Source organism: Engraulis encrasicolus, chromosome 2, assembly GCF_034702125.1.
Source record: "Engraulis encrasicolus isolate BLACKSEA-1 chromosome 2, IST_EnEncr_1.0, whole genome shotgun sequence".
Classification (NCBI taxonomy): domain Eukaryota; kingdom Metazoa; phylum Chordata; class Actinopteri; order Clupeiformes; family Engraulidae; genus Engraulis; species Engraulis encrasicolus.
This window is the reverse complement of record NC_085858.1, coordinates 49,093,513-49,119,722: the sequence shown is the minus strand read 5'-3', so window position 1 is coordinate 49,119,722 and position 26,210 is coordinate 49,093,513. Positions and strand designations below refer to the sequence as shown.

General features: G+C 45.7%; 1 protein-coding gene across 1 annotated transcript; it reads left to right on the top strand.

Moving 5' to 3' along the window:
- The first annotated feature begins 14,465 nt into the window (after nt 1-14,465).
- On the top strand, nt 14,466-24,717 carry mpg (N-methylpurine DNA glycosylase). Its single transcript, XM_063216438.1, has 3 exons — nt 14,466-14,954; nt 18,109-18,313; nt 23,144-24,717. Exons 1-3 carry the CDS (start codon nt 14,721-14,723, stop codon nt 23,641-23,643), a joined length of 939 nt encoding a protein of 312 aa, XP_063072508.1. The 5' UTR covers nt 14,466-14,720; the 3' UTR covers nt 23,644-24,717.
- The last annotated feature ends 1,493 nt before the right edge of the window (nt 24,718-26,210 follow it).

The window sequence follows — 26,210 nt, the reverse complement described above, 5'->3', positions numbered from 1 at the left end:
TGGAGTCCCTGAACACAATGCGTGACGAACAGCTCAGTCCAACACACTTTAGTAGCATAGCGGCTCTCGACTTGAGAGCAGAGCAGAGCACTGACAATGATTGTCCTATTTTCCCAGTGAAAATAGAAGCCTAGCCAAGCCTAGCAAAGGGAGGAGATAGGATGAGAAGGACTGCACTGAAAAGAAAAGAAAAGAACAGCTCCCCTGAGCAGGGAATAAAAAGTACACCCTCTCTCTCTCTCTCTGGAGTAAAATGTGTGTCAGTAGATATCCCAAAATGGTGCCAAGAAGGTGGCCACTTGTGGCAATAACACTGCATGCTGCATTGTGGAAACAGCAGTGTGTGGGGAGGCGATAGGATAGAGCAGTGTTTCTCAACCTTTTTTGAACAAATGCCCCCTTTACCTCATCATAAGCCTCCCAACGCCCCCTTGACTTCATCATCAGCCTGACAATGCCCCCCTTAGTATTCAAAAACGAAATGGACTAATGCCCCCTAATGGCATCAAAGTACCGCCCCCTTTCAGCTGTATCCATCTCAACGCCCCCCTTGAGCTGCACCAATGCCCCCTGGGGGGTTGTACCGTCCCCGTTGAGAAACACTAAGATAGAGGGACAGAGAGGGAGAGAGGAAGGAAGGAAAAGGGAGAGGAGAGGGTACATGTACGGAAGAATGGACTGGATGAAGGGAAGGACTTGGATAGATAGCTATAGGGGAAAGAAAGAAAGAAAGAATACAGAGGGGAAAAAACAGCAAAGAGAAGGAAGGGCATACATAGTAGTCAGTGAGGGGATGTAGTAAGGGACTGATACAAAGTGACGTGTATCAAGAAAAAGATAGAGTGGAGAAAGGAATAGAGAGAGAAGGAGAGGGAGAGAGAGAGAAGGAGAGGGAGAGAGAGAGAAGGAGGCAGAGGACCGGGGCACTGCAGTGGCCGTGCGTGGAGCCTTTGATTAGTAACGGTTGGATCTGCATGTCAGCTGACGGAGATATGAGGTTAAATTTAGAAAAGGTTCAGTGAGGCAAACAGAACTTACAGTGTCGGAAGGCAGCCATCCCAAGGCCCACACTTAACTTAACCGCACCTAAAATCTGCAGCCAGAACACAGCTAAGCCTACACTACACTGAGAATGCAGGGGTTTTATGGGAAAAGTACAACATTACTTTTTTAATGCATAAAAGAACGACTTTTAGTGTTAAAATGAAACAAGTTTTAGGACATCTTTTCACACTTCCTCAACATGAAGGCGGTGGGCTTTTGAATTCATTATTACGCAATAGCTGGAAACAAATACGCAGTGGACAAAAGGGGAGAGGCTATTGCTGCTGCTGCTGCGGCTGCTGCTGGGTCAGTCTTGGCTCGCATGTCACTGTTATGTGAACCACCTACTCAACACAGACAATAGCTCCCATAAGAAAAAAAAACAAAAAACCAACAACAGGCATGTGGAAAATGTGATGCAAGACATGCATTATTGAAGACACAATCAGCTCTCTTCCCCACCCCCCCCCCACGTTTCCATGCTGCCAGGGCTGGACTGGCCATCTGGCATAGCGGGCATTTCCCAGTGGGCCCGCACCCTTGAGGGCCCCTATTTTCAGAAATGCAAAATATATATATATATACATTTCTGAAAATAGGGGCCCACAAGGGTGAGGGGCCCACCGGTGAGTCAGTTCTGCGGCGCTAACTATGGGGTGGGGGCACCCCTTTAATGCAAAAGTGCCCGTGCCCTATTTCCCCCCAGTCCAGCCCTACATGCTGCAGCTAGCTAACTCCACGCTCCTCTGGCACTAATCAGCCTGGAATCTCACTGGGGAAAAAGAGCTTCTTTAGTCTGCATGTAACCAGTGGCATTTTAACCCTTTGGTGCATAGTCTCTATAATAAGCTTGTTGTTACCAAATGGTAAAGTCATAGCAAAATTCTGATGATGTAATTGAGTTTTCATCAGTGCTAGTTTGAACTGTTTGAACATGCATGTTCAGTACTGACCAGTAAATCTAATATCTAAGTACTCTAGACAGCTGGACACAATGTACTACAAAAATGTAAAACAGCAACTACTTCACTAAATAAATGATTTAATAAATGTTTACTTTCTGGTCAGGGTGTCTTTTTCATTGAGGTGGACACACTAAATTAGGCTACCTTTCTCTCAAGTGTGATGTAAGAATCTATTTTCTTGTAATGTAGATAATCTGTATGCCACTCAGTCATGAAGTTCAGAAAACGAGTTAAACGAAACTGGCTAAGTTGTTTCATTATAACTTCACAATTTAACATCATGCAAAACCCACGGCTCATCGTACGTACATCTGCACCTGTTCTACCTGGCAGGCTTAGATGATGGCCTGTGGTCTGGCCCTGTGGTCTCTGTAATACAGTGTTGCCAGATTACGATATCTATCGTATTTGTACCATATTTTTGTCCATTTTGTCCTCTGTATGATCAAAAAAACATGATGTACGATAATTTCAGAGTTGCCATTCAGTTTATTTAGATGCCTTGAAACAACAATTTGGGTCTTGAACGATAATTTCCTCCCAAAAAGTCCCCCCAAAAAACGATACTTTTGACGTTTTGGTACGATAATTCAGTATTTTCCATCTGGCAACACTGCTGTACCAGTGTGTTTGCCCCGTGGCCACGAGAGCAAACTGTCATGGCGGCAGCAGGCAGCAGGTGCTCCGCGGAGACACAGGATAGCGGCCGGCCAGCTGTGTGTGTTCACACACCTAAATCATTATCACTCAGCTTGGCTCACACACACACACACCTGCAGCAGCGAGGTCACATTTGTTTATTTTATACTCTCTCTTCTCTCTCTCTCTCTGTGTGTGTGTGTGTGTGTGTGTGTGTGTGTGTGTGTGTGTGTGTGTGTGTGTGTGTGTGTGTGTGTGTGTGTGCGTGTGTGTGTGTGTGCGTACGTGCGTGTGTGCGTGCATGTGTGTGTGTTGTGTGGTGTGGTCTGTGTGTGTGTGTGTGTGTGTGTATGTGGGTGTGTGTGCACAAACATAAATCATTCAGACTCGCTCACACAAGGCATCTAAAGTAATGATGTGGGAATAAATATCCTGAAACATTGATCTGTGTGTATGTGTGTGAACAATGGCTGGGTGCTATTTTTGACATGACAAGGCTTGTCTCGCATGGTCAGGTTTGACAAGATTCCCGGGTTCTTGGTAAATGGTAGCCTAGATCAAAGCCAATGCTGTTTCCCCAGGGCTATTGCATTGGAAAGCGATAGCAGAGAGAGTAGAGAGAGAGAGGTTCCATTGGCCCATTGTTTCCGGGTTCTATTATTGGGGAGGGAAATCCCCCTTTAGGCAGACCTAGGCAGACCTGAGGACTGTTCTATTCAATGCTAGGAGCATTATGACACGCCCCTTTAGGCAGACCGGAACCTGGTCACGTTAGGTGCCCATAGAAACCTATTATGTTGGCATATCTCTATACTTAAAGAATCTCTGGCGATAGCAGGCGAAAGCCAGCAGCAAGCAGAGTTGCCAGATGAGTGTGATGATTTCCAGCCCAAAAAATGCTCAAAAACCGGCCTAGAAAAACAAAATCCCGCCCAATTCTATTGATTTCTATGACAAAAATTGGGCTGGTTTTTCTGCTAAATGCCATTTTTACCAGCACACGGCCATCCTAAGCAGCCCGATTGGGCGGGAAACAGCCCAATCTGGCAACAATGGCTGCAAGCCGGTTCAACATCCTGAAGCATTTGAGCATGTTGTGTGGTGTGGGGACCACCCTGGTACGTGTGTGCGTGCTGCTGGCGTGTGTGCGTTTGAGTGTGTGTCTATGTGCGTGTGTGCGTGCATGAGTGTGTTTGTGTTTATATGCATGTAATTATGTGTGTGAGATTAATTCGTTTTCCCATTCATTCCTAGTCTCAGTTCATTTTTACCTCCACGGACGGTATGTTTTCGGTCTCGTGCAATTGTCTGTCTGTCTGTCTGTCTGTCGGTCCGCAGGATAACTCAAAAAGTTAAGTTGTTGGAAATGACAAAAGGAACAAGTGATTACATTTCGATGGTGATACGGATCAAAAGATTCTTCACCATTGCGGCATATAGGGCGAAATTTGACATTCCAGTTTCTCCACAAAAACAAGACAGAAATCAAATGTTCTATCAAACAGCTTTCTTGGCGGAGGTCTGCACTCTCTGAGTGCATTTCTGGTTAGACGATACTTTCACATTTTTGTTGCGTAATTGTTTTTATTCAGCTCTATTCTTTCTTTTAGTTGTAGGTGTAGCAGTGCAACATGAGACATCACTGTGTGTGTGTGTGTGTGTGTGTGTGTGTGTGTGTGTGTGTGTGTGTGTGTGTGTGTGTGTGTGTGTGTGTGTCTGCATGCGTGTGTGTGCAAGTGTGTAATGTAATTTGTGCATCTATGTATGTGTAATGTGCTGTGTCTATGTAGTGTATGTGTACAGGGCCGGATTAAGATGGCTTGGGGCCCCTAGGCTACAGATTGCTGTGGGGCCCCACACGGAGGGCAAATTTCGTGGACAGTGACAGTAGTATACAAAGACAGTGTCATAATTATGAGCTTGGAATGAACATGTATACCAACTGTACTCAACACAACAGATCATTTTTTCAGTATTGCATCTTGTCACAATTCTACAATTTTCACCTTTGGCCAATCGGGAGACCCCTGGCAAGTGGGGGCCCCTAGGCTGCAGCCATATCTAGCCTGTGGGGGCCCCTAGGCTGCAGCCATATCTAGCCTGTGGGGGCCCCTAGGCTGCAGCCATATCTAGCCTGTGGTGGGGGCCCCTGGCAGGTGGGGGCCCCTAGGCTGCAGCCATATCTAGCCTGTGGTGGGGGCCCCTAGGCTGCAGCCATATCTAGCCTGTGGTGGGGGCCCCTAGGCTGCAGCCATATCTAGTATGTGGGGGCCCCCTAGGCTGCAGCCATATCTAGCCTGTGGGGGCCCTAGGCTGCAGCCATATCTAGCCTGTGCGTGAATCCGGCCCTGACTGTGTGCTTACTGTAGTGTAGCAGGGCAGGGCTAGCAGCAGGGTTAGGTGGGGTCTCACTGGTGCCTCATGATGCCCTTAGAGAGCAGTCATCCGTGACCGACCGTGCCAGAAAACAGGGAAGCCAACCGCATGGGCTGTCATTGGGGAAAAAGAGGCCAGTTGTACCGGGCCCATGGCAGGGAGAGAGGGACCGAGCGAGGCAGAATTGGGTACTCATTACCAGGGACGCTGACAAGGCGGGGAAAAAGGGGTCAGTTGTCCTGGGCCCTGGGAGATAGGGGGCCCATCATTGGTTCCTCATTACATTGTATGTATAGGGCTGGGGGGCCCTTTCAGACAAATTTGTCCTGAGCCCAGTCAAAGCTGTCAGGGACCCTGCTCATTACATTATATATGATGAATTTCCCCCTGGGGGTCAATAAAGTTACTCTACTCTACTCTACTATATATGGGGACCTTCCAGATGATGTTGTCCCAGGATAAGGCCAAAGCTGTGCCCGGTTGTGCCTGACTGACACTGTAGTAAAAAAAAAGAAAACCCTGGATAAGCTGTGCTGAGGCAGAGCCAAGCCAAGCCAAGCCAAGCCAAGCCAGGCTAGCAAGTTGCTGATCACAGCCAGCAGAGCAGAGAGCTCATCACAGACACAGGGCCCATGATGATGGAAGCCAAGCGCCTGGCCTGCCCTGCCAGACCACAGCTGATCTGATCTGCTGACGCTGATGGGAAGCGTGGCCAAGGCATTACAACAATGAATGGCCCTGCCGCCCCCGCCCCCGGGCTCTGTGCAGGAGTGTTTACGGGGGGAAACAAAAGGGACAGTTGTCCCAGGCCCAGGGGGGCATTGCATTGTATCTATTGGGTTGGGGGGCCCTTTCAGATGACTTTGTCCGAGCCGAGGTCCATCCAAAGCTGTCAGCAGCAGCCATGGCTCTGGGCTCCGCCAGGCCACACGACTCAACACTGCAGAACGAACGTGTGACAGGACAGGGCCGCTGACTAATTTGGCTAGGTTCGTCACAAAGCCATCTGAACAGCCCCTCTTCTCAATACATACTACAACGCAATGGAGTCCAAATTCTGGACCCCTCCCCTCCTCTCTCCCGTGGCCAGAAACAACTGGCCCCTTTGTCACCCCCCCCCCCCTTTTCGGCTTCCCTGACTGAATGCATTACACCATCCACCAGCCATTCCTGGACCGTATTGGCCTGTCCTGCCCCAGTGTTGCCAGATTGGGCGGTTTCCTGCCCAATTGGGCTGCTTAGGATGGCCTTGTGCGGGAAAAAATGGATTTTGGAGGAAAAAAGACCCAATTTTTGGCCATAGAAATCAATAGAATTGGACGGGATTTAGTGCTTCCAGGCGGGTTTTGAGAATTTTTTTGGGCTGGAAATCATCAGCCTCATCTGGCAACCCTGGCAATACTCTACACAGCGCTGCACTGCTCTACACTGCTGGGCTGCCTGCGCGCTTGAGGATTTTCAAGTCGGGTTCCCGCCCTATTGCATCATGCGTCACACCACTCTCACACACCACACCACACCACACCGCACCACAGTACTGTCCCAGAGGCCAAACAGCACTAGTAATGTACTAAGACAGCTCACTTAGCGTCCCATGAGTTTCATAACTTCAAATGGCTATCTACTGTAGTAGCTTGGCTAGGCTATGCTATGTGTGATTGCATGCTACTCTACCTCCTACACACACAAAAAACAGAGCAGTCATCTCTTTTAATAGTGCTTTGTGTGGAAAGCATCTACTACATTAAATATCCTCCCACAGTGTGCAAAGAAAACAGAACAGTGTGCCTTTTGAGTTTACTGTACATGGTCTGTACATGGCCTTAATATCTTGATATCAGCGTCAATATCTGCCTGTGTGATCATGTGGAATTCCCATTTTGTATAAATACCTTTGAATGAAAATAAATGTGGGGATAGCCTTGGGGGTATGAGGAGGAGGGCATGCACTTGCACATCAAATTAATGTGCGCATGGTGGTGTCTAAATATGTGCCGTTAAACGACGGCGATAAAAGTTACACAGGGACAGTTGCCGTGACATCATAAAAGTAAGCTGTGGCCGGGACAGTATTCCGTCTTGGAATGCATCCTTGGGTTACTGGGGTGCAGCGGAGCGGGATCAGTTTCCCGCACTAGAAACCTCCACAGCCTGCATGCATGCATGCAACCACACACACACACACACACACACACACACACACACACACACACACACACACACACACACACACACACACACACACACACACACACACACACAGACACACTCCACCCCAAAACCTCCATCCTATTTCGGCCACGATTACACATGAGCCCAGCAATCCCTGAGAGTGGCAGGCAGGCCGACTCAGAGGGGGTCTGGCAGGCCTCAAAAGCTGATGTCTGACCTGGGGGGAGTAGGGGGGGGTAGGGGGGCTCTCCTCCTCTCACTCACTCTCCTCCCTCTCTTGCATACGCCGCCGCACGCCACAAAACAACCAGATCAGGTCCTCACTCAAACTAGCCCCTGCCCCTGCCCCTGCCCCTGCCCCAGCCCCAGCCCCAGCCCCAGCAATCCTGCCTCTACCCCACCTGCAGTCCCTGCCCCAGCCCCAGCCCAAGCAACCCTGCCCCTACCCCAGCCGCAGCCCCAGCCCCAGCCGCAGCCCCAGCCCCAGCCCCAGCCCCAACCCTAGCCCCACAGCCGCAGCCCCTGCCCCAGCTCCAGCCCCAACCCTAGCCCCACAGCCGCAGTCCCTGCCCCAGCTCCAGCCCCAACCCTAGCCCCACAGCCGCAGCCCCAGCCCCTGCCCCAGCTCCAGCCCCAACCCTAGCCCCACAGCCGCAGCCCCTGCCCCAGCTCCAGCCCCAACCCTAGCCCCACAGCCGCAGTCCCTGCCCCTGCCCCAGCTCCAGCCCCAACCCTAGCCCCACAGCCGCAGCCCCTGCCCCAGCCGCAGCCCCAGCCCCAGCCGCAGCCCCTACCCCAGCCGCAGCCCCAGCCCCAACCCCAGCCCCAGCCCCTGCCCCAGCTCCAGCCCCAACCCTCTAGCCCCACAGCCGCAGCCCCTGCCCGGCCACATGACCTCCCAGCCATTTGTGTGTGTGTGAGCTGTAAAGGGCAGCCAGCCATATCCCCATACAGTGCACACTTGCTGATTCACATGATATTGTACCTTGCTGTCTATTGGGTGTGTACACAGAAAAACAAAATGGTGTTCAGTTCACACAGTCTTGTCAAGGCCTTACTGTACTTTAGCTGCTTGCAGGAGAGTAACCTATAGAGCTGTTCACATAGGGTGACCAGACGTCCCGGTTTAACCGGGACAGTCCCGGTTTGGAGTTGTGTGTCCCAGGTCCCGAGCAAACTCTGTCGGGACACAAATATGTCCCAGTTTTGGCCACCCACTACATTGCGCTATGTCTATCAGGGTAAATGTATGGAAAAGATTACATGTTTACCTGCCACAACTAATGGCAGCCAGCGCTTGAATAGAAAGTCTGAAGGAGTCACTTGCAATTTGTCATTCCGCCCTCTAAAATTGATTAGAATGCAGGGAATTGCATCTAAAAAATACACATTTTTCTGGGGGAGGACCCCCAGACCCGCCCGTCAAATATTGTCCTTCAGTAAAGCACAAAGTGTCCCGGTTTCAGGCTACATAAATCTGGTTACTCTATGTTCACAGCGATTAGTAACAAGCCTAATCACATGAACAATCACAAGAATCATGAACTAATAACTACAATGCCTTTACGTTTTAAGTGGTATTGTACATACAGTATACATGTGTTATATGTTCACATGAAAGGGGAAACCTGTTCCTGACATGCTAGAACATCAAGATAGTGGTAGGCCAACAAAGAGCTATGTGCCAACAAATGGAGGCTATTCATAGTTCTTTGTATCTCTTCAGACAAACGTGGTGACAATGACAATTAAATCTTGAATTTGAATCTCTCTTTCCATTCTTCAGGCACCAGCCATGTTTACCTCCAGCAATAAAATGTTTCTACATGCAGCACAGCCTAGCATGTGCGCAATGTGTCGTCTCTCACTGTTACGTAGCTGAATGGCTAGGTAAGTTGTCTGGTCTGAAAACAAATGTAATCTGGTCCCAGAGGACTGAACCCAGACATAGGAGATGTTAATGGACTGGAACATTACGGGTGGCTAAGGCCAGGCTAAGCATGTAGCCAGACTCTGTGCGTGAAATGATGTGTAATATGACAGGGCTGGGGTGCATTTCTCAAAAGCGTAGTTGCTAACTACATTTGCTACTTTGTTGGTTGCAATGCAATTTCCCATTGGCAACTACCGAAGTCTACTACTACACAGGTCACCACCATAGCTTAGAACTACGGAGGGCACCATTAAATAAAGAGGCACCTTGGGAGCCTTATATTTGCAAGAGAAACAGCTCTCTCAAAGAATGGGGAGTAAATGTAAATGAGTAAATGTAGGCCTATTAAATCTTTTTCAAGTAGCCTACCTATGCTCCCTTCCTTCCTCTTACAGTGACACAGTAACGATCCTGAATTAATGTGTATGTGGTTAGGATATGGTATGTACTGTATACAATTAAGCTGCTAGACACCTTCGTGTACTTGGCAAATAATAAACAAAGTAATCCTGATCTAGCCAACTCTACTTCTCAGAAGGAGAGGGACTTACAGTACACTACAGTGCAACAGTTACTTAGTAGGGGTGGTTGCCCAGCAACCACCAGTTCAGTTCTAGTCTTTCTCTGTGGCTTAAGTGTCCTTGAGCAAGACACTGGGCCCTATACTGCGCACGATAATGTGATCGGAGCCGTACACCACTGTCTATACAAACTGTGTATGAATAGTGACTGGGTGTCAGGCAATCATTGGACATAAAGCATACTGTCTTAAGTCCATGTATAAGTACTGTCTATGTCTATACTGTCTATGTCCTTACCTTAATTAGTCTATGTCTGTATGGGAAAGCAAGAAATGTAATTTCAAATTCTTTGTATGACCAGTGCATGTAAAGAAATTGACAATAAAACCTACTTGACTTGACTTGACTTGATCTTAGGTGTGCTGAGTCCAAGGATGGGAGAGTAGACTGTGAATGGGGTGAGGAGGGGTAGGCCTAGTGCTTGTGATGAGTATTTTGATGGGGATAGAGCACAGTCCAATTATTATCCATTTTCACACGTAACGAAACAACTTAAAGAAACTCCTGCACGATGAAGGTCTAGTACCGAAACGTCGTTATTAAAGAAATAACAGCGAAATGGTCAGTGTGCGGAAGTTTCTTTAAGTTGTTGCTGAGTGACCCATGGGCCATCTCCGACGCACCTGCCAGCTGAGGTGTGCGAAAAAAGTCGAAGTCACACGTAACGAAAGAAAACAAACCTGCCACCGCACACTGTTGCTGCTCACCGATTTATTAAACACAACGTTTCCGTCAGGTACTAGCCTATATAGGTGTGAGTGTGACCTATACAGTACACCTGACGAAGACGCCTGAGGTCGAAACGTGTTTAATAAATCGGTGTGCAGCAACAGTGTGCAGATTTTTCCTTCTTCTTTTTTTACGCGTCTTTGTTTGATCCAGCACCTGTTTTACTGGATGTGTGCGGCGCGCATCCCTCACCCTACAGCTGCTTTAATGGTGTCATACTGTACCCTCACACATCAAAGGCACCTTTACCCAGTGTGCAAAGCTGCTATTGCTGGCACAGCCTCAGTCATCAAACCTATTGGTGATCCCATGCATGTCACAACCAGGAAAAACAAACAAGGCAATTGCCCTGGGCCCCCAGAGGAAAGGTAGCCTGGGAACTCCCACACTGCCTTTAGTTCTACACAATCGTTTCGATCTGAAAGACAATCTGGGGTGGATGACTCATAACATCCAAGATCATGGGCACTGTGTCATAATGGCCAAGCATTCCGACCTTAACCGTTTCTGCCCAATCAGAGAGCAGGGCAGTGTGTCATAATAGCCAAGTATTGTCTCCCCTACGGAATTTACAATAGGCAACTCCCCAGACCTAATCTCACTTGTGATTAGGTCTGGTGTTAACCAGGCAAGAGGAAAGGGGCCCCTGGTAATGAATGGTTATATGTAGGGCCTACAGTAGGCCTATTTGTTTTCAAAGTTGAAGGAGAGGATTGTGCACATCCCAGGGAAAGGTGTAGGACGAAGGTCAACTGTAGTTTTGAGAGTGAGGAGTCCGCACACTTAGAATCCTTTTTGTTGTGTTTTATTTTTTCATGGCAGGATAACGTTTCGACCAACGTTTCGATGTTTCGGCCAACGTGTCGAAACGCTATCCTTTCATGGAAAAATAAAACACAACAAAAAGGATTCTAAGTGTGCGGACTCCTCACTCTCAAAACTACTTGTTTTCAAAGACAACAATGACAACCAATGTGAGTGAGGCAATAACTCCCTAAATTCGATGATCAAAAAGTGCAACAATACTGCTATGAAAATCTCTTTTGATGGTGGCCCTCCCCAATACATTGAAGAGGAAAAGATGGGCCCCACGCCCCCCCTTTGCCTAGGGCCCCAAATACCTTGAAATGGCCCTAGGACGTAGCCTGAGTAGCATCCTCCGTAGTGACCGCGCTAGCTCAATACTTTCGCTTGCTGACCACATCCGTGGTCAGCAAGCGAAAGTATTGAGCTAGCGCGGTCACTACGGAGGATGATACTCAGGCTACCTAGGACGGTGATCCACAGGGCAAAGACTCCAATCCATATCCTCTCCTCCTGACATCCTGACTGAGGCAGCTCAAAGACGCCTCGCTGGTTTGGGTCGTCCCCCTGGAGACTGGATCGGGAAACGAGCCAGAGGTTAAGGACCACATCTGTCTCTGTCTTGTTCACCAGTTGGCAGCATTCACTCAAGCAAGCCCGGCTAAGCTATACGTATCTCTAAATCCCATCAATGAGATCACTGTACATCATGGTGCCTGTGCTGTGCCGAGCCAATGGGTGCATTCCAATAAGTGACAATGCGTCCTCCACTTGTGCTTGTGGCCTCGTAACAGGAAGTAATATGTTGTGATGACATCACAAACAACAGCATTATATTTCAATATCTTGCAAAAGCTCAATTGTAAAGTCATTTTCTCATTTTCAAACAGGATGGTAAATGAAGAATAGTCCCCCAAAAATTGTTTTGGCTAGGCTGACAGCGGGGAAACATAATTGTTTTTTCCACGGAGGCAGGGCATCAGCAAAACGTGAGGCCACAAGCCCAAGTGGAGGATGCAAGGTCGCATATTGGAATGCACCCAAAGGCTCAGATGTGAACCATCAAAGCTGGTACTTCAGAAGATACTGTATCTCCCTTCATGGCAGGTCTTGTAATGTTTTGGGTTACGTCACTTTGTTCTGACATACGGGGGTGCAGCAAGATATTTTTAGCCGAGAAAAGCATTTCTGCTTCATATTATTATTATTAATAATAACAATAATCCAACAGTCTCCTTAAAGGGACACTGTGTGAGATTTTTAGTTGTTTATTTCCAGAATCCATGCTGCCCATTCACTAATGTTACCTTTTTCATGAATACTTACCACCACCATCAAATTCTAAGTATTCATTATGACTGGAAAAATTACACTTTTCATACAAGAAAAGGGGGATCTTCTCCATGGCCCACCATTTTGAATTTCCAAAAATAACCATTTTTAGCTGCAGAAATGACTATTTTCTCATACTAGAAAATATTTGTTAATTACTTAGTAAACTTTCATGTAAAGATCAAATTAAGCAATAGGCAGCCCAGTGTCAATGAGCAGCATAGTTGCAGTACTTACCTTTTTTGACCATTTCCTGCACAGTGCACCTTTAAATGATCTCCTGCCAGTGCTATTGAGGGTACAATCATCCTACTACTCTCTCAGCCAGCTGCCTTCCTGCAGAACAAAAACCTGTTAACACTGCTCATATGGTAATAAGTGGTATTGATAGCTCCGGGATGTTTCCTTATGAGAAAATGAGTTAGACCAGTGGTTCCCAAACTGTGGGCTGGGGCCCACTTGTGGGCTCTGACGGTATTCCAAGTGGGCTCTGAAATCACTATCCAAAAACCAATATAATATGTCTCTGTCATTCTGTTACCTATTTTTTTTAGTTGTATTGCTTACTGGGCCAGATGTGGGCCCCGAACATTAGTGAACATTTCAAGTGGTCCCCAAGTTGGGAAAGGTTGGGGACCTCTGAGCTAGACAGCATAATGATCGAGTGATCATTTACACAAGCCACTTCATCGCACACACTGGTCGTGGTGCAGCAGGTACAATTTATGACCACTTTGAGACAGAATGTACTAGCTGGGTAATGAGGTGTAGGAAAACAATGGGGCGTGTAGTGTAGAGAAGACCAGGGAAGGGAGGGAAGGGGAATGCAGCAGAGGCCATCTGAAATCCAGGGGCATGACACATTCATCTTTCAGCTATCTAGCTGTCTTCCTACAGCACCTGTCTATCTGTCTCTCTGTCTGTCTGTATGTCTGCATGTATACCTGTTTGTCTGTCTGCCTTTCTGTCTCTATGTCTGTCTGTCTGTCTCCCTGTCTGTCTGCATGTATACCTGTCTGTCTGCCTTTTTGTCTCTATGTCTGTCTGTGTGCCTTTCTGTCTGTCTGTCTGTATACCTGCCTGCCTGCTTGTCTGTCTGTCTGTCTGTCTGTCTGTCTGTCTGTCTATCTGTCTGTCCCATCTCTGACCCCAAGCGATATCGTAATGCTTTCAATGACAAGTCAGCTGAAATGTCTGCTCATGGGAGCAATAGGCCCTACAGTATAACTAAACCATGTGTCCTCCTGCTGCTATATCACCCTTCACTTGTGACATATAGGGCCTATCGAAATTTGGGGAACGTCGCATCTGTGATCCACACTGCTTGTGCTATTTATCCCTCTGTCAGCGATGCGTCCATGCTGGTATTTAATGGGGCCCTCTGCTGAGCACCATGACATATCAATGTTGACAATCTTGAAAATGACATTTATGAAATGAACCATGAAGTAGTGAGTACTCTAAGTGCAAAACATGATAGCCAGCCATCAACCTCTCGCCACTTAAAGTGGATTATGGTCGGCTGACTGTGAAATGACTCCTAACTGTAGGGATAGGCTAGGCCTATATGATCCTTATTCATTTTATTTTTTATTTTTTTATTATCCTCTACTCTCATTTACATTCTGTTTTTGCACTTAATTGTGCAGTAATTTCCTTCCATAACTGAATGTATTTTTTCATGCATTTTGAGGAAATAGTCCATTTTGCTTTCCCACTACATTTAAAACCATGTAGGCTGACCTATCTCTTTCCTGTTATAATTTTCTTGTAGGCCCAGTCCTACTTGTTCTGGCCCTTTAAGAAAAGATCCCAGCATTCAGTGCAAAATGATAACAATCGCAACACAACCTGCATACCGGTAGTCTACGAGCAGGATGATGTATTTTATTTGCAGATCATCTAACGCTGTGGATATCTAAACAAACTCGTTTGTTGATTCGATATTCTCGAAATTTTACATTAGCCTACGTATCTGAACAACATTATCTAAGAAAGCAACGTTATTGACCCATCTTTGATATAGCTTAGCGTACAGTTCGAAGCTAAAAGTTCTCGTGGAACATGTAGGCCTAGTAAATCTTAAAATCATCGTCTGCAAGTAATACTAGTTAAAGCGTTTACCTCTTGAATGCATTTATAACAATGCAAGCACGAAAGAGGAAAACATTTCCTGTTTCTGTCACCCACGGCCACGAGATTGACATTCCGAAGCGTGCGAATAACACAGTCCAGCCAAAGGGGGGCGCCAACGAGCAGAGTATAATCCACCCTTACTGCCAAAGCCAGTATTTCTCATGTAAAGGTAATAATCTCAAACTAGGACAAGACTTTTTCAACCAACCCTGTGTCAGCTTAGCCAAAGCTCTTCTTGGGAAGGTGAGGGAAAATACTAGATATACATATTTTTCACCCTGTTGATTTCCTGCCATTGCAATAAGAGCATGTTCATTCATATCAGGCCTATTGCCTTTTGTAAAATGTTAATGATGTATCTCACTGTCATTGTGCCACTGTTTGTTGTAAAGTAAATGTATGATCAGTATACCTTTCCTATTGCCTTTTTCTAGGACTTCACACCATAAGCTTTATCATATTAAGTTATTATTGTAAGTGACACCGTACAATCAAACTAGCTCACCTGTAGGCCTGTAGATGTAGGGTAAAAAGGACTTCAGTCCTAAGCACACTAACCACCTCCGAACTGTGTGGTGTTAAAAAAAACCCTGTGTTAATGGGCCTAATAAGCCTTGCAAACAAGCCACAGCCCCCAGCAACCTCGTTAGGCAGGCAGGCAGGCAGGCAGGCGGGGGAGACAGACCTCATTAGGACACACAGACACGATTCCTGACGTTCTTTTATGGACCCTTCCGGAATAAGGAACACTCATGTTTATGCCTCCATTTTAACAGTGTCTGGATGACTAGAGATAGGGAAGCCGGCAGGGGGGGCAAAGGGGTCACTTGTACGGGGCCCAGGGAGATAGGGGCCCCAGAATAGGCCCTACATTGTTTTTAGATTTGGGGCCCTTTCAGATGACTTTGTCCTGGGCCCAGCCAAAGCTGTCAGTGGCCCTGACTAGAGAGCTTTAGTGGTGGTGGGGACAAAGCGGTACATTTGTGGGATGGCATCCGGGGCTCTAGTGCTTAACCTAATTGCTTGTGACGCTAGTAGCATTTCCCCTCAGTGTGACTGTGCATTCTTACAGCCAAGTCAACCCACATACTGCAGTCATCACCATCATCAATGTGAAAGCACAGAGGGAGGGGACTGGCTGGGCTTTTACTGTGGGTTTCACACTTGGCTGGTCTCATTGCTTATTATTATTTATACAATGTCTTCAGACAACCACCAATGGCACAAGCTTCATAGCTCTCTTGCGCCATCTGTTGGGGTGTATTGTAAACAGCAAGCAGAATGGCATACAAACCCCAACTCCGATGAAGTTGGGACGTTTGGTAAACAGTGAATAAAATCAAAATGCTATCATTTTCAAAACATTCAATCTATTCATTAGATGGAGAATAGTGAAAAGACAACATATTAAGTGTTAAAACTGAGAAAAAATATTGTTTTGGGGGACATATGTACTCATTTCTAATTTGATAAATCCAACACGTCTCAAAAGAGTTGGGACGGGGACAATAAATGGCAGCAAATGTCGAGGAAGACTAAAAACAAAACAAAAGACAACACTTAACAGTTAAATACATTAACCGATGAGATGATTTTATATAAAAAACAGTGTTAATTCCTATCTTGGACATGATTTCACCAGCTTAAATGGTGGGTGTATTCCTTGTCATGTTTTGCAATGTTTTCCTTTCTGTAGTGCTTACAGTGTGACAGGTCTTGACCAAAAACCCACCATTTTATCACCTGCTGGTCCTTATGATGGAGCCAAACTGTTAAAACATAGTAGAGAATGCAATTTGACCTTACTATGTGGCAGTAATCGAAGATCTCCCTTCAAAATATAATGCATGAGTGGCTTTTCATGCTGTTTAAAACCCATTTATACCATTCAGCACTGTATTTAACTCTACAGATGAGTGAGAACATCTTAACCAATGCACTACTGCACCCGCATGCCATCATGGAGGCTGACTTTTGAAGCTAGCACTAACACAAGTTGGATGGTCCATTTTTACTGTAGCACAGGATGTGCAATGCTCTATTATTGTCAAAAAGAATGGACTTCTACAACTTCTGCTGACTTCTGTAAGCAAAGGACAGTTTCCCATGTCTTCTGGGTCTATTTCAAGTGAGCTCAGGTGCTTAGGAGAATGTTACACCCCTGTATCATTTTCATGCATTAAGCATTCTTAATATGGTACATTTTCAATAGCTCTAGCACTCCAGGAATTAGAGTGAGACTACAGCCAATATATATTTCATGATGTCATGAACCTATACAATGATTTTATTAACAAAAATATGTCTTATATACACTCAATCGTGGTAAATCAAAGGGAATTCAAAAATGTATGTAATAACTATGGTAATTATTCCCTTTGCATCTTTAATTCTGAGTGACTCGGCCTCTCTGTGATGATCTTATACCTGGACACCTATATTGTCCGTCAGTACAATTCATTTTGAAATGTTCTTCTTTGTTGTTTTATCTTATTTGGATGTTTACTAAATTTCACTGATCCCCGTCCCAACTCTTTTGAGACGTGTTGGATTTATCAAACTAGAAATGAGTACATATGTCCCCCAAAACAATATTTTTTCTCGGTTTTAACACTTAATATGTTGTCTTTTCACTATTCTCCATCTAATGAATAGATTGAATGTTTTGAAAATGATAGCATTTTGATTTTATTCACTGTTTACCAAACGTCCCAACTTCATCGGAGTTGGGGTTTGTACATACTGCAAACGAGCATGACATCAACATTAATATTTTTAGGCAGTGACAAATCAGAATAATATAAAATGGGGGGAAAATGGGGAGGGGGGGGGGTTATGCAATCACTAGATAGCACAATCTGTTGTATCTTATTAAATAAACCTGATGTATCAATCATGATTCATTCAATGATGATGAATGACGATGACAATGATGACTAGGGCTGTAACGATACACTCAACTCACAATTCGGTTTGTATCACGATTCATGACCTACGGTTCGATACACCCCACAATTTCACATTTGCCAACATTATAAACTTACTATGAATAAAAACTATGATAGTTTATAGGTAGAATAGGTTACAAGAAGCTACTAAACTAGAGGCTACTAAACTAAGTTTCTATTTAATAATGATGAAGCTTGGAAGCACTATCACTTCATATCATGTGGTTGTTTTCTGGGCTGATGGGTATCAAAACGTTAAAAGGGCGTATCACGATACTGCCTCTTTGTATCGCGATACAGTATCGTGACACTGTGTGTCACGATTTCTCGGTTCAATACAATATCGTTACAGCCCTAATGATGCCGGTGTGTGTGTGTGTGTGTGCGTGTGTGTGCATGTACATATGTGTGTGTGTGTGTCCCCGTGCGTCCGTGCGTGTATCGATCAGGTGTTGGTGCGTGTGTGTTCGGATGGCCAGGAGCTGCGTGGCCGGGTGGTGGAGACGGAGGCCTACCTGGGGGGCGAGGACAAGGCCTCCCACTCGGCCGGCGGCAAGCGAACTCAGCGCAACACGGCCATGTTCATGAAGCCCGGCACCATCTACGTCTACCCCATCTACGGCATCTACCTCTGCATGAACATCTCCAGCCAGGGTGAGGCAACTCAGATGACATACAGGGCCCCTGCTGAGAGAGAGAGAGAGAGAGAGAGAGAGAGAGAGAGAGAGAGAGAGAGAGAGAGAGAAGTAGAGAGACACACACACACACACACCTTTTATCCTTTATTATGTCGTATTGTTACTACGTATTGTTCTATGCTTTGGCAATACAAACGTAGAATTGTCATGCTAATAAAATATCTAATAGTAAATAGTTAATAGTGCTAATAAAGCACTTTTTGTATTTTTGAGAGAGAGAGAGAGAGAGAGAGAGAGAGAGAGCTCTTAATAATAATAATAATAATAATATTATTATTATTAATAATAATAATAATAATAACACATACATTTTATATAGAGCTTTTCATGGCACTCAAAGACGCTTTCCTTAATATAATATAAAACAAAACACAACATTACAAAGACATACAGAGACTCAACAGAACAAAACAAACGTAGACGGTAGTGGAAAGTTTTATGTCCATAGTACGTAGTGGCATGGAGCTGTACGGTGGGGTGAAGAGGTTGGCAAATCCACGACAGGGGTGGCGGTGAAATGGTCTGGGGATTTTTGAAAATCCACAGCCTCCAGCATGGCGGCAAGTTCGGTTTAGGGAGAGAGCCGAAACAAGCGGGTGACGTTCACGGCAGGGCGGTAAAACGCCACGGATGGAGCTGCGGAGACGCTGCGGATAGGCGAGCAGCAGGACGCCATGGCCGGGTCCACAGAGACGCCGAGGCTGAAAGGAGCATAGCCAGAGAGATATAGGACTGCAGTTCAGCCATTGAGACTCAGAGAGGGGAATTAGTGTTAATGATTTTTATGTTAACATAGTTAACTATGAACAGGGCTCTAAATTCACACTCGCAAACCCGCAAAATGCAGGCAGATTTTCATTTTGGCTAGTAGTGAAAACGATCTACGCGGCAATTTGGCTGGTAGCGCCCGATTGGAATAAATTATGAACGCCTAGCGTTCGTAGCCTGAACGCCTGTAGCCTACATCCATTGGTTAGTCATTTAATCACAGTAACGCAGCCTTACGCCTATCTACTGCCTGCTTCACGACGCGCACCAGAGCCACTGCTTGTATGCCTATGAATATGAATTTGACAGAAGGTAATAGGGCTGGTAAAATAATATTAGAAGTTCGAATATTATTTGAATATGGGAAAAAATTTGTATATTCGAACGTAAAAAATTAATATTCGAATAATTTGCAAAATATTGCGCAGGGCAGCGCGCGCATTGATTCTCCTCTGTTAAGTGTCAATGGTGCGTCCCTTACTGGCCTGTGTGTAGCTGCTGCAGTCACATGTCACAACAAGGAAGCAAGGACTGCGAGTTGCTTTGTTGATAGAGAGTAGCTTTGTGCATATTGTTTTGACATTTGAGCTCTTATTGCTGTTCAAACCGCATTGTAAGAAGTTGTCATCTCTCGTGAATGACTTACAACGTGGAGCTCTACACCCCCACCCCAAACTATGCACGGAATAAAAGTGAGCCAAGTGGTATGGAAGCTGGCGAGGTGTAAGTTAGCACAATGAAGTCGCAATAGGCTATAGCTTTTTTGTAGCTACAGGACGACAAGAGACAGTCACGAATTGCTTGAATTGGGCACGAGATGCACGAGACCAAAGCAGGCGGCATCAAGGAGTTTGTCAAAGCAGCAATGGAATCAAGCGAGGTACAGCCCAAATTTTAGTTGGAGAGGTTGGGTGACGCTAGTGTTTGTGTGTGTCTGTTCGCACGTGTGTGGGTGAGTGAGAGAGAGGGAGCGCGCATCCGCGAAGGTGCCGTTGTGAAAGACTATCTGGGTCCCCCGTACCAACTCCAGGTGATGGCAACACAGCGTTTGGTCAAAACGAAAGTCTATCAATCCTGGCCTGAATGAATACGCCCTAAATTAAGAGTGACATTTACTTACGACCAAATAACATTGCTTCTAACATCTACAGTCGCCAGTTACGGACCAAGTTCAAAGTGTTGCGCCACTAGGAGGGCACAGCCTGGCTAGTGTCGTGTGTCTACTTTCCCACTTCGAGTTTGTGTTGTTCGTATCTATTTGATCTCAGCACAAAATAAACGGGTAGAACGACATGCAATAGCCTTTTCCCCACTGTCTAAAGTGTCTATTCCGTGCCCAGTGCTTGTTTTTTTTGCGGGATTTTCTCCGTGGGAATTTAAAAAAAAATTAATTATAATAATACTATTCGAATATATTCGATATTCGGACCACATTTTAAGACCCATATTCGAATTTAATTTCTGGGGAATGTTACCAGCCCTAGAAGGTAAACAGTCTTTGGTGTATATTGTGGTGTATCCAGTCTTCAGCCCAGGTGTAGTGAATCCGGTAGAATCTGCCATTGACGTTTGTGCTTGTGGCCTTGTGATGACATCACAAGACATCATTGATCACAGATGTTTAATTCAATATCTTGCAAAATTCAAAGGTCATTTTCTCATTTGCAATCGGGATGTTGAATGGGGAAAAGTCAACCAAAAGTTGTTGTGGTTGGGCTGACAGTGGGGAAACTTCAAACTTTGGAAATTGTTTTCTCCACAGAGGCGAGGCATCAGCGAAGGGTGAGGTCATAAGTCACAGGTTGAGGACTAGGATAATGGAATGTATCCAATCAGAGGAATGAATTGTAAGGCGTCATGGTACCGTTATGGAGCCTGGGTAACTCTGAGAAAACACTCATTTCGCCCAGGAAGAGGGAAGAAGATTGGATTGTGCATTACTGTTCTGACTACTTTAACCCGTTAAGACACAGCGTTATGAATTTGCAGTTACTAGAATGGCAATGACCAAGTCGTAGTGCATCACTAAAGGCCCTACGCTTTGTCATAGTAGTGTACTACTACGGTAGTTAACTTTTCAAAGGCTATTACAGTGATCCACTGGTGGAATCGCATGCATTATGGGGCTACAGAGATGTAGCCTGGCTCTCACGCAGACCCTTCGTGCTTCGTGCATCTTCGTTAAACTTCGTGAGCTCGCACGAGGTGAGAACCAGGTTAACAGAGATGTGGCTGACTACCCTTACTGTTACCAAAATTGTGACGAGCAAGGTGTAACTTGTTAGTAACGCCCTAATAATTCTACCTGGGTCTGTGGAAAATACTACCCGGGCTCCGCCCTCGCAGTGACGCAACACCTTCGGCTCTGCTACATTTGCTGAGGAAAAAAGCTCGATCAGGTACATTCTTAGTTGCCCCTGGCAGGGGAACTCCACCCACTTTGTCAGGAAGCAATCAACTTTGAGCATCTCCAACGGTCCTGGGTAGAGGCGTGTTCAAGGCAGTGACGTGGTTTAAGCAGAGATGTTCTATTGGGACTAAGAAAATGTTTGGTTTAAACTTTGGCTCAGCCTTTTCTGCCCTCGACCAGTAGCAAACCAAGGGAGGTAGGTCAACCATGCCGTTTGAAAATGTTAGTTGTTATGCTCTTGGTCAGACCAAGTCTCGAAGAAATGTGAAAGTCATGATAATCAGGCTAGAAAATAAGGAAAAATGAATTGGCCAACAGGTGGTTCTATCTGCACTAACTATTTATTCTAGTTTGCTTTCTAATTACATTTACATTTACATTACATTACATTTAATGACTACATGCTTTTGTCGGAACTGATACCAAGCTGCTGTTGTCGGAACTATGATACCAAGCTACTGTTGTCAGAACTATGATACCAAGCTACTGTTCTCAGAACTATGATACCAAGCTACTGTTGTCGGAACTGATACCAAGCTGCTGTTGTCGGAACTATGATACCAAGCTACTGTTGTCAGAACTATGATACCAAGCTACTTCCCTCCCACTGAGCCAGGGAACCATAGAAACTGTAGCAGGCAGCTCAGGCTGTTCTCATGTGGCCTACATAGTGTTGTCATTACACTTACACACAAGCAACAATAACACATAGGCTGTCCCCTTACCTCCCAGCATACACACACGCACGCGTACACACACACACAGATACACACACGCACACGCACGCGTACACACACACACACACACACACACACACACACACACACACACACACACACACACACACACAGCAACCTGCAAGTTTCTGAAAGCTGCAACGGGGTCAGCTGATATTGTTTCTGTGGTGTTTTCGGACCCAGATTGCTATTTATTCATTATAAAGGACACGTCAGATGCAATCAATGGGTTAAGTGCTATGGGTGTTGGAAGGCACACGCACGCACGCACGCACGCACGCACGCACGCACGCACGCACGCACGCATGCACATACAGACACACACACACACACACACACACACACACACGCACACAAAGCTACACCTCTTCACTGTAAAAAGAACACATTGGCTGTCCCCTTTCCTCAAAGCATGCACACGCACACGCACACGCACACGCACACACACACACACACACACACGCACACGCACACGCACACGCACACACACACACACACACACACTCACACATACAAAGCTGCACCTCTTCACCGTAGAAGGAAGGAGACAGAATGGAGCCTGTCTGGCTTATTTCTAGAGCACATTCAAATTGTGTGTGTGTGTGTGTGTGTGTGTGTGTGTGTGTGTGTGTGTGTGTGTGTGTGTGTGTGTGTGTGTGTGTGTGTGTGTGTGTGTGTGTGTGTGTGTGTGTGTGTGTGTTTGTGTGGTACACAGAAGGGGTGACGGCCATTTCATTTCCGTGTATGTGTGTGTGTGTTGTATGTTACACAGGAAAGGTGACGGCCATTTCATTTTCGTGTGTGTGTGTGTGTGTGTGTGTGTGTGTGTGTGTGTGTGTGTGTACGTATGTGTGTGTTGTGTGTTACACAGGAGAGGGGGCGGCCGTGCTGCTGCGTGCCCTGGAGCCCCTAGAGGGCCACGCGGCGATGCACCGACTCCGGGGGGCCCGCAGGAGAGAGGGCTCGCGGCCCCTGAAGGACAAGGAGCTCTGCAACGGGCCCTCCAAGCTGTGCCAGGCCCTGGACATCCCACGCGCCTTCGACCGCCGCGACCTGGCCGACGACCCTGAAGTCTGGCTGGAGAGGGACACAGACAGGGGCGCAGGGAGGGAACCAGAGAGGGACCCAGAGAGGGACCCCGAAGACAGGGACTCAGAGGGGGCCGCAGGGGACAAGGCGCCACCACCACTGCAGGGTGATGGAGGAGAGGTTGATGTGGTGACGTCCATGCGTATCGGTATCGAGTCCCACGGCGAGTGGGCCACCAAGCCACTGCGCTTTTACGTGCGGGGGAACCCCTGTGTCAGCGTGCGGGACAAGAGGGCAGAGGCCCGGGGCGGCCAAGCAGATGTGCCGAAAGTAGTTACGTAGGGCTGCAGAATATATCGAAAATGTGTCAAAATCGTGATAACAAGAGTGGCAATATGTGTATTGCTCAACATAAACAAATGCGCAAGAAGCCCGCCACGACCGAAGCCACGCCCCCAACATGGACTGACAAATTAGTGACAAGAAAAGCACTAGGCTATATTTCTAAATATTGTTTAAATATCGTTATCGAGATATTGCATGATGTTATCGAGAATCGATTTTTTTCTGATATCGTGCAGCCCTAGCAGCTAGCCTGCTGTCGCTAGTAGAACTCAATTGTGGACTCGGCGTGTGAGAGCCTGATGATGAGACCGTCCTTCAGGGGGAAAAAATTCTATGTTTTATTACACCACTCTTCTTGTACTGTATTTTGTGTGAATGTGTATGTTTATGTAGGCCACCAAACCTGAATGCTTTTTACATGTTAGGGAACACCATTTTGCCTCTTGTCCACTGCCGGTTTTCTGGTAGGCCTACAGCACGACTTGGCTGCCACGTTTTGCTTTTGGAATAGGCCCAACATAGCATAATCGTAAAGTAAAAAGTGGCGGCCGAGTCGCGCTGCGTGGAGCTGTAGGCCTACCAGAAAACCGCCAGTGGAAAAATGAGCTGAGCATGTAGGACAGGAGGGCAGAGGCTGATGCCGCGCACCACGCAACCTGACAACTGTTGCAACAGAATATGTGCAGGCACATTTGAACTATGATGGGAATCTGTTTAAACATAAATTTACAGCAATTTTAGTCCATTTTTGTTAAAAAAAAAAAAAAAGTTTGGCCCGCGATTTCGATGCTGATTTTGATTTTGACCCTCGGTCAATTTGAGTTTGCCTAAGGCATACAAGGTCCTCATAATAACACAAATGACAACCAATAGCCTACAGCATGACAGAAGATATTTACACACATCATAAACATGAGGTACATGAAAAATACAAAAAAGTAACAGTAAAACAATGTTTGTTATTAATTTATGACATCGGCGTCAGTGTTACCGAGCATTTATTGCTATCTTATGTAGGTAAACCTGTGCTTGACAGTCAATATACTGGGAAATAAATAAAGAACAGGCCCACCTCTGTCAGAAAATTGCTTTGTCTTGTCACAATATCTATATGCTCATTAAGCAAGGAAAAAATTTGAAATACCTGGCTAAATATCTACACATATCTACTATTATATAGTACAATTATATATAATATTTATAATAAATACGTTTTAATAATAAATATATAATAAATAAATATATGATAAATATATAATAAATTATATTTTATTTTTTCTACCCTTTTTTGTTTTTAAGTAATGAGGGAATCCATTCATGGTTCAAGAGGCATCACCTCCACTCCACTCGTCACACTCCTAATGTCAGTGCGGCATCAAAGCTGGATTTCATGATCATGAAAGTATTGTCATCACCAGGGTTGACGGTCTGAGGGCAATGCAGCTTATGAAATATTAGTTCATGCTAAAAAACAATGCTTATTTCATTGCCCTAAAATCTAATAATCCCATACCCTCACCAATCACAGTTGAGTTCCTTCATCAATATAACTATAAAGGTATTAGGTAGCAAATGGGTGGAGACACTTAACCCTTGTAAGATGTTTGAGTCATTTTGACCCGTTTTCAGTTTTTGGCTTGAGAAAAATAGGATCAGTTATTATTCTTTCTCTCTCTGTATCTCCCACTCTCAAAAACATAAATAAACAAAAATTCACAGGCAGGGTGAGGGGAACATGATGGTGAATATGAACTATGCTTCTTTTTAAATGTTTCATTATTTTTCTATAGGCCGGGGGCAAATTGACCCGAACACCTTCTATGTAACCAAAACACGAACACTGTACAAGGGTTAAAGGTGCACTGTGTAAGATTGTGGCCAGAGTAGGTATTGCAACTAGGTTGCTCATTGAAACTGTGCTGCCTATTGTCAAATATGATGTTTTCATGAATATTTACTAAATAATTTTTACAAGTATGACCAAATTAGAGTATTTTTTGCGCCTAAAAATGTCTATTTCTGGAATTTCAAAATGGCGGACCATGGAGAAGATCCCCCTTTTCATGTATGAAAAGTGCCATTTTTCTATTGATAATGAATACTTAGAATTTGATGGTGGTGGTAAGCATTGATGAAAAAGGTAACATTAGGCCTATTGTATGGGATGGGTAGCATGAATTCTGGAGATAAACAACTAAAAATCTTACACAGTGCAGTGAAGACTGAAAAAAGTCCCTACTACGTATGTCATCTGGCAGTCAGACTTTGGGAACACATCACTGATATTCCGAAAGTTAGCCTTCCGACTGACATGTTTTCCCCAGTGTTTGGTTGACAGGAGTGTGAGTAGGAGGTCTGGGCTGACCGGGCCAAGCTGGAGTAAGTCTGGAGATCCAGAGCAAACAGTTGCTTTCTGTTTCTCAAGTCAGCACTGGACAGCACTTGAGCGGCAGTAGCTGTCCTCACTGAAAGCCTGGCAAGTGCAACTGAGTCACAACAACACACTACAGTGCACACAATGGAGTTCAGTGCCTTACTTTTAACCCATACTGCATGGGGAGCAG

Bases quoted from the DNA above. Each gene is read 5' to 3' on its own strand.
- mpg (XM_063216438.1), top strand. From the start codon at position 14,721: ATGCAAGCACGAAAGAGGAAAACATTTCCTGTTTCTGTCACCCACGGC. The intron at 14,955-18,108 runs GTGAGGGAAAAT...TGTATCGATCAG, and splicing joins CCAAAGCTCTTCTTGGGAAG to GTGTTGGTGCGTGTGTGTTC. The intron at 18,314-23,143 runs GTGAGGCAACTC...TGTGTTACACAG, and splicing joins CATGAACATCTCCAGCCAGG to GAGAGGGGGCGGCCGTGCTG.